Source organism: Galeopterus variegatus, unplaced genomic scaffold (assembly GCF_000696425.1).
Source record: "Galeopterus variegatus unplaced genomic scaffold, G_variegatus-3.0.2 Scaffold6351, whole genome shotgun sequence".
Classification (NCBI taxonomy): Eukaryota; Metazoa; Chordata; class Mammalia; order Dermoptera; family Cynocephalidae; genus Galeopterus; species Galeopterus variegatus.
The window spans coordinates 176,490-185,482 of NW_007732462.1; the positions used below are offsets into that span (position 1 = coordinate 176,490).

General features: G+C 56.2%; 1 protein-coding gene across 1 annotated transcript in view; it reads left to right on the forward strand.

The window, feature by feature from the left end:
• Position 1: 1 nt before the first annotated feature.
• The window catches only part of SETD1B (SET domain containing 1B), a gene marked incomplete at its 5' end in the record, with an annotated part of 22,166 nt that continues 13,174 nt past the window's right edge, over positions 2–8,993 (forward strand). The window contains 6 exons of the mRNA XM_008590757.1: positions 2–61; positions 284–382; positions 1,020–1,290; positions 2,998–3,110; positions 4,094–5,323; positions 8,807–8,987. Coding sequence (XP_008588979.1) covers positions 2–61; positions 284–382; positions 1,020–1,290; positions 2,998–3,110; positions 4,094–5,323; positions 8,807–8,987 — 1,954 coding nt within the window. The remainder of the gene's footprint in view (positions 62–283; positions 383–1,019; positions 1,291–2,997; positions 3,111–4,093; positions 5,324–8,806; positions 8,988–8,993) is intronic.

Here is an 8,993-nt window from a genome sequence, read left to right on the forward strand (position 1 = left end):
GGCTCTGAAAAAGGGGCATCATAAACTGTACCGCTACGATGGGCAGCATTTCAGCCTGGCGGTGAGTAGCCGGCGCGCCTCCCCGCCACCCCCACCCACGCCCCGGCCGTGCCTGGGGAGAGGGGCCGAGCGGCTGGGGACCCTCCTCCCGACCCCGGAGCCAACTGTCAGCCGAGTGCCCAGCCCTGGCGTTTGACAAGTGCCTGGAGAAGGGGGTCTGCCCCTGCCCCTGGGGAGGGGGACCAGCCTCCCCATTCCGCTTCATCCCCATTCCTCCCCGCAGATGTCCAGCAACCGCCCGGTGGAAATTGTCGAAGATCCCCGGGTTGTCGGGATCTGGACCAAAAACAAGGAGCTGGAGCTGTCGGTGCCCAAATTCAAGGTAGGACACCCCCCCAGGCCCCCGCGGCCTCTCCCTCCCCATCCCCGAGTTCGAAAATAACGCCAGTCCTGACCGAGCCCAGCCGGATTCCGAGTTCCCGCCGTCCTGGCCCGGGGAAGTTTTGGCGGGGAGGGGGGAGAGTGCTACAGCGAGAGGTGTCCCCTCTTGGCTACTGTAAACAAAATAACACTCGGTGAAACTGTAATCAAGGCGCTGATACGGTGTCCCGCCTGCCCAGCTGGGGGCTCCGGGTTCCCACCTGGCTCCTGTCCGCTCAGGAGTTTGGCCCCGGGACCTTTCCCCCTTCCCAGCCCTCTGACTTCAGAGGGGACAACTTCCCAGCCCAAGGGGTCGCCCCTGACCCGGCAGCAGGGAGAGGAGGCCAGAATAGGGGGTGGAGAAAGAGAAACTGTTTCTTTTTCCCCTTTCCTTCCGAACCCAGAGGACTTCCACGTTCCAAACGATTTAATCCTCCGCTTCCCGGGCCCGCCCGCGTGCATTACCCCCCACCAAAAAAAAAAAAACTTTAAATTTTTTACTCTTCATTGTTTTAAACGGGCAGCCGAGTGAGGAATGTTGTGTTCTCCACTTCGGTTTTAATGTTCTCCACACTCCCTTCCCCCTCGGCCCCCGCCAGATCGATGAGTTCTACGTGGGCCCGGTGCCTCCGAAGCAGGTGACATTTGCCAAGCTGAATGATAACATCCGTGAAAACTTCCTGAGGGACATGTGCAAGAAGTATGGGGAGGTGGAGGAGGTGGAGATTTTGTACAACCCCAAGACCAAGAAGCACCTGGGCATCGCCAAGGTGGTCTTTGCCACGGTCAGGGGAGCCAAGGAGGCGGTCCAGCACTTGCACAGCACTTCGGTCATGGGTAACATCATCCACGTGGAGCTGGACACCAAAGGTGAGTGGAGGCCGGTCAGACGGCCCACGGGGGAGGAGCTGCAACGGGAGCTGTCAGCATGACCCTTTTCCCTTTTCTTTTTCCAACACTGCCCCTTCCTGCCGTGTTGGGAGGCCCCCCTCACTCTTCTTGGGATCCCCCTACTTTTGCCCCCTCCTGAGGGTAGAGTCACATGGAGCTAAATGTGTTGTCTGTTGCTAGGAGACAGGCTATAATTTACCAAATGTGCCTGTCCTTAGCCACTGCACCCCTAGGGACCACCTGGAGGCTTCCCCACTGCTGACACCCCCGTGGGCCCATCTCAGACCCCTGGTGGCCTGGGTTTAGACAGTCCCCCGTGTTGCTGTCTGTTAGAGGAGTAGGCAGAGTTTTGTTTATTTGTAGGGGGCTGTGGGAGAGCCACTAGGATGCCTTTAAGCACATCTAAAGTCCCTTAACTAAAAAGGGAGTTCTCTAAGGATACAGGTTGTCCCTCCTTGCCACCCCTTCCCCCTGGAAGTGGGGACCAATCTGGGGCCGGGAGTGTTGTTTCATTGATAATGGTCCCAATAGAGCGGGGCGGGCTGCTCTGGGTGCTCACGGGTTGACACTGTGTCTTCCCTCCTCTCTCTTAAAGAGACAGCAGCACCTCCCCTGCACTGGAATCTGGCTCGGCACTCACTCTGAGCCTGCTCCAAGAAGAGCTAAACTGGGGAGGCCACACCTCCCACCCTTAGGGTCTTCAGAAATTCCTCTGGGATCCTGCCCAATCCACAGAACCCCGCCCCTCCTTTTTCTAGTTTCTCAATCTCTGTGGGGCAGTAAGGACCCTTTAAATTTATATACCCCCTTGGATGGTTGCAGTCTGATTTCTTCCTGAGAATCTGAGCATGGAGCATGGATGCCCCTCCCCCATCCCATGCCCACATCTTAAAGAGCAGCCAGGTGTCACCAAAATTTCATTTCTGCAAAAAAAAAAAAAAAACCCTCAGAGACTGACAACTAAGTTTGTATTTCAAGAAAGAGAACAAGAGACCAATAAAGTGTAAAGTTTAGCTCAAGGAATGTGTCTCCTTTGCATATGTAAGCAGCTGCCTCCAAGGCTCTATAAATATAAGTAATCTGGGGCCCCCTGGTCTGTAAAGGCTTCTCTCTGCTGAGGGGTGGAGGGTTCCAGTACAGGGCTCAGTGAGACCGTGCCCCAGGCAGTCCCCAGATCAACTTGGGGCCCTCAGCCTGGTCAGAGGCATGTGGGATTCTCAGTAATGTGCTACTAGAGTGTGTTTTGCAAACGCTGCTTGTCACCTGGTCCCAGAGAGTTAACAAACTGTCACCTCCGTGTAACTGAGCTTCCCTTCCCCTTGCTACCAGCCCCTGGCTGTTAAGTGGAAAGGAGAGGGAAGACCTGAATCTTTCTTTGGGCACCATTGCCCAGGAAGTGGGAAGAGGCTTTGTGTTGGGGGTGGCAATTCTGGATTTGGGGAGTCCCAGTCCCATGAGGCATTAAATGCTGAATCTCAGGATCGAAAAAATCATATGGTTTTGTAGCTGCATCGAGCAGATAGGGATCCTCAGTAAGGTGCAAAGAGGGTTGGGAATGTGGTCCGGGTCACACAGTTTCCCCAGGCCTGGGGTCTCAGGCACAAGGATGCCAAGCAGGTTGGAATCCCTGTAGAGGCTGCCCCATTTTGGAACCTCACTGAGACCCCTCACCCTGCTTGTCCACAGGGGAAACTCGCATGCGGTTCTACGAACTGTTGGTCACCGGCCGATACACCCCCCAGACCCTCCCAGTGGGTGAGCTGGATGCTGTCTCTCCAATTGTGAATGAAACCCTACAGGTGGGTTTTTGCTGTCACTCTCCCCCATTACCAGCTCCCTGCTGAGACATCCCCCTACGCCAGCATGTCCACACCATCTCCAGCTTTGGAGACTAAGGTCTAGAAGGGAAATGAGCCTGGCCACACCCACCACACATTGAGCAGGGTCTAAAAGCCCTGTTTTCCCAAGCTCCCCTTCAGTGTGGCTCCCCTGGGATTGGTTCTGTTCTCTGTGGCTTCCAGCTGGCACTGAGGCCCTCCCCCGACCCCTTTCCTGACATAGGCTGGGATTCCCACAGACCCACAGCCTGCCTGGGGTTGCTTTTCCACATTAATGCTGGACACCAGGACACCAGGGCCTTTAGCGTCTGGTGTCCTGGGCACCCCGGAAAGGAGAGTTCATGCCCCCCTTTCCAGAGCAAGACTGACTCCTTCCCAAACCATTGCCTCCAAGGACACTCACCAGGACAAACGTCCCCCAGCGTTGACCCAGCCAATAGGAGTGAAGAGTCTTCGCTTACTTGCTCTTTAGTTAGGCTGTTCATTAGGCACTTTTCCCACGTCAAACTATTTAAATCCTAAAACATTGGGAGGCTGGGAGGAACAAAACCCTTGGCTACCCTCTCACTCCAAGACCGTAGTTCTTGGTTATAGCCCTGCCTGGAAGGTCTTTGATTTCTGACAGCCTCAGGCAGGAAGGAAATCTCAGCCTAAATCAAGAGGTCAATGTCTTCTCTTTTTTTCTCTGCCTTTGAAATTAGGAAAAACCCTCAAGCTTCCCCAAGCATAATTGGCTACCCTTAATTGGCTTGCCATAAGATTAGAAAAAAGTTAGTACCATCCCCGACACTCCTCAATCGCCTCCACTTCCTTTCCACATGCTGCAGTTCTAGAGCGGTTTGGCTCTGAGCTCCCCAGCAGTCAGGGTGAGAAGGGAGAACAGCCCCAGTCCATTGCATGCACCACCACCCCCAATGATTTCTCATCTTTCTCTCTTTCTCTAGCTGTCAGATGCCCTGAAGCGCCTCAAGGATGGTGGCCTGTCTGCAGGCTGTGGCTCTGGCTCCTCCTCTGTCACCCCCAATAGCGGTGGGACACCCTTCTCCCAGGACACAGCTTACTCCAGCTGCCGCCTGGACACACCCAACTCCTATGGACAGGGCACCCCACTCACGCCGCGCCTGGGCACCCCCTTCTCACAGGACTCCAGCTACTCCAGCCGCCAGCCCACACCCTCCTACCTCTTCAGCCAGGACCCTGCGGCAACCTTCAAGGCCCGGCGCCACGAAAGCAAGTTCACAGATGCCTACAACCGCCGTCACGAGCATCATTATGTCCACAATTCTGTGGTCACTTCAGTGGCCGGGGCAGCAGCCACCTTCCGGGGCTCCTCGGACCTCCCATTTGGGGCAGTCGGCAGCAGTGGGGCTAGCAGTGGCCCTCCCTTCAAAGCTCAACCACAGGATTCGGCCACATTTGCCCACACTCCCCCGCCTGCCCAAGCAACCCCTGCCCCTGGATTCAAGTCAGCTTTCTCTCCATATCAGACCCCAGCACCCCCTTTCCCCCCACCACCTGAGGAGCCGACTGCCACAGCTGCCTTTGGGGCCCGTGACAGTGGGGAGTTCCGGAGGGCACCTGCACCCCCACCCCTGCCACCCGCTGAGCCTCTGGCCAAGGAGAAGCCCGGCACGCCCCCCGGCCCACCACCCCCTGACACCAACAGCATGGAGTTGGGAGGCCGGCCAACCTTCGGCTGGAGTCCTGAGCCCTGCGACAGCCCAGGTACACCCACACTGGAGTCGTCACCTGCAGGGCCAGAGAAGCCCCACGACAGCCTGGACTCTCGCATCGAGATGCTACTGAAAGAGCAGCGCACCAAGTTGCCCTTCTTGCGGGAGCAGGACTCAGACACTGAGCTGCAGATGGAGGGCAGCCCTATCTCCTCCTCCTCCTCCCAGCTCTCCCCATTGGCCCCCTTCAGCACTAACTCCCAGCTGGGCTTCCGTGGCCCCACACCACCCTCCTCACGCCCCTCCAGCACTGGCCTGGAGGACATCAGCCCTACGCCACTACCTGACTCTGACGAGGACGATGAGCTTGACCTGGACCTGGGGCCACGGCCCCCACCTGAGCCAGGTCCCTCAGACCCCACTGGTCTTCTGGGCCAGACAGCTGAGGTGGCCTTGGACCTGGCCAGAGACAGGACCCCAACCTCAGAGAAGATGGATGAGGTACCACCATGTCTGTCCATCTGTCTGGGATTGGTTTTGTCTGTTTTGCATCCTCTTTTCCCCCTGGGAACATTTAGGATAAGTAGCTAAGACACAAAAGCAACAGGGCTAGGTAAGCCAATATAACAGATTGAATTTAGCCATCAGGCTGTGATTGAGCTGCTGGTTTGGCTCTGAGCTCCCTAGCAGCCATGGAGAGAAGGAAAATATGGCTTAGTTCTTTTGCTCTCCTCCAGTAAGGAGAGTTAAGACTTTACCTAGGGATAAATTCTGACTTGAGCTTCCTTGGTAGGAGTTTGCTGAAACCCCACAGAGTATGGGCTTTGGTGATAGTTCTAGGCCTCCTTCTCAGTTGGATGGCTTGGGAATGATCAGGGCTGGTCCTGAGGCTCAGGCAGCACTGTGCTGTGCTAGGCCAGGTGGGAGCTCCAGACACTGTCTCCTACAGCCTGGTGCCCTCCAAAGACCTGGGAAACCATGGAAGGCTGGGGGGCGGGGGGGGGGCATTGAAAGCTCCTTTCTGCTGGCTCCAGGGCTGGAGGAGTTAAGGGCTAGCTGGGGGGGTGGGGATGGGGGAAGGGTAGGGGCATAGCCAGAAGCAGGCAAAGTTGACCATCCCCCACTCTCTCCTCACCTCATCCTGGGTCTCATTGCTCAAACCTCCAGCCTCAGGAAGTTCCACCCAGGGGTTGGGGTGAGGGGCCGGGTGCCAGGTTCCCTTGGGAAGGGGTTAGGTCATCTTCCTTGGCTCCACTCCTCCCCCTCCTGGTCCAGGCACCTTCCTGGGAGCCTGTGTGCCCAGCAGGCATGAGCAGACAGGGGTTTAGACAGAGCTCTCTGCCCCTGTGGGCGGTGGGGAGGAGGGTCCCCCTTCCTGGGTCCTTTGATTAGTCCAGTTTAACTGCCTCAGGGAGGAACAGAGAGGAACTTGGCCTGCCCAGGAGAGGGCCACAGGTAGCTTGGGCTCCACGGGGCCTCCAGGCAGTTTTGGGGAAGTGGTTTCTGGTGTCAGGGGTCCAGACAGGGGGAGTTGACCAGTATATGGAGGTCGGGGGCTACTGGCCTTTCTACCCTCCCTTCTTCCCTCCCTCTGGGCTGCCTGTGTTTGAGGGAGTTTACCATGCTGACCAGCTGGTCCAGCACTGAGAAGCCCAGAGTAGCACAGAGAATGGGCCCCCCCATACCGTTTTGGGGGAAGAGGAGACTGAGACCCTGAAATCTGGTGTCTGGGGGTGCCCCAGGATAGAAGCCCAGGGAGCCTCCAGAGTACTGATAACGTCCAGGACAGCCTTTGGGAGCCCCCTGCTGGTGGCCAGGAGAGCAGCACCTGGGCTTCTTGGGTTTGAACCCAACCAGGCAGGCTGTACCCACAATCCCAGTCTAGGCTGAAGTCGAGGGGCGAGCAACACAGCGGGGACCAGTGGAGTCCAGAGGGGGAGATTCCCTTCCTCACAGAGGCTGGTGGTTAAAAATGCAGGCTCCAGTCCTTGAGCCTTGAGTCCCAGCTCTATCACTTAACTGGTATGTGACCTTGGGGAAGGCACTTTCCCTCTCTGAGTCTCAGTTTCATTGTCTGTCAACTGGGCCTGTGAGAGAGCCTGCCTCATGCAGCCTCAGCTTAAGTGAGGTGCCGCATGGGAAGCTCCAGGCACAGCAATCAGTGCTCAGCTTATTCCTGCCAGTTCTCACCCTGCCCTGGGGTAGCCAGAAGGGCAGAGGGAGGGACCGGCAGGCAGGGGTTGGAGCTTGGGCTCTGGGGCTCCCTGTGATAGGCTGGCTGCGGTGGCCTGGGCTTAACCGTCTATATCTGTGTCTTGCCTAGCTTGACGCTGTCCAGGACTGATTTCCTGGGGAGTTCTCAGAGTGGCGTAGCCTGCCTGTCCCTCCCTCGTGTGCATGGGGACCCTGAGAGGGAGAGCATGCGTGTGCATGTGTGTGCGTGCGCATGTAGAGGGGATCTAGTAAAAACCCAGAGCTTTCTCCTCCTCCTCCTCCACCTCCAGTTTCCCTTTGAGGCCTCCATCACCTTTAGGTGTGACCTCTGACCTTGTACAGACCCCGCCCCCTCACCTTTAAAGGCATTCCCTGTCTCTTGCAACCTACAAAAGCTCTGTTTCCTTCTCGGCATGTTCTCCCAGGGGCAGGCCTGAACCATCTTCTGGCCTCTTGTTCTGACACAGGAGCCTGGGGTGGCCCCTCCCTCTTGTCCCCTCCCTCTTGTCCCCACTCCTGCTCTGGCTCCTAGCTCCACCTCCACCCATGTCTTCCCCCACTTCCAGGCCTGTGCATGCAACTCCCAAAAGCCCCATGTCCCAAAGTGAACAGACCCTTGCTCATGTTAGAGCCCAGGTCATCCTGGGCTCCTCCCTCATTCACCCCTTGCCACATCCCTTGGTTCCAGCCATGGCCTCTCACTGGGCAGGTGTCCTTGGCTTGAGTCTCAGCCCTATTTGTGACTTGCCGTGCCACTAGGGCCAGTGGCTGAGGCTGTCTGCATGTTTCCTCACTTGTCAAAGGGGTGGCAGCAGAGCCCCACCTTGTAAGGTTGTCATGCAGATAGGAGAGGCAACAGTGCACATCTGCAGCACTTAGCCCCACGCTGGCCCATATTAAGTGTGTAGTCATGAGACTAGGTGAAAAGAGTGATAGAAGAAAAATAAAAACATACGTCCCTTTAATGAGCCTTTGGTGCTGCTAAACCCCTCTGCTCAGATGTCACCTTTCACTCCAGGCCCTCGCTGCCACAGCAGGCTGGGGAGCCTCTTCCTGCTTCAGACCCTGGCTCCATCTCTTATTGGCTGTATGGCCTTGGGCAAGGTACTTAAGCTCTCTGTGTCCCAATTTCCTCATCAGTAAAAATGAGGGAATAGACCTACGCAGGGTGATTCTGAGGATTGAGTGAGTTAGTTAATATATATATAGTGCTTAGAAAGGCACCCGGCACATGGAAAGCCCAATAGAGGTATTAACTATTAGTATTACCTTCTCTGAATACAAATTGAAACAGAATCTTTCAAATTGAAACAGAATCTACTTCCCACTATATGCTGCCCCCCACAACGCCCTTTCTATTTCTCCACTATATATTTCCCATCTTCATTCTGGTTGTCCTTTGCCTCTTCCCTGTAGAAGTTCAGCTCCATGAGAGCAAGATTTTTGCCTGTCTTTTTCACCTCTGTGTCCCAAGCACCTAGAACAGTGCCTGGCAAATGTTTATTGACACAGGTGCTGGGCAAATGTTTGTTGAATGAATAAATGAATCCTCATAGTGACCCCGTAAGGCAGGTACTGTGAGGTCCTTTATACAAATGGAGAAACTGAGGCTCAGATAGGTTGAGTGACTTGTGCAAGGTCCCACATCTGGGAATCCATGTTGCTGATCACCAGCCTTGCAGGAGTATGCTTCTTCCACTTTCTAATGTTTGGAAGAGGCCATAGGAGCCACTTGGCCTCCCAGGCTCACCCTCCCTGCTCTCTCCATAGGGCCAGCAGTCCTCAGGCGAGGATATGGAGATCTCAGACGATGAGATGCCCTCGGCCCCCATCACCAGCGCTGACTGCCCCAAGCCCATGGTGGTGACTCCAGGGGCAGCGGCTGTGGCAGCCCCCTCCGTGCTGGCCCCAACTCTGCCGCTGCCCCCACCACCCGGCTTTCCACCACTCCCCCCCC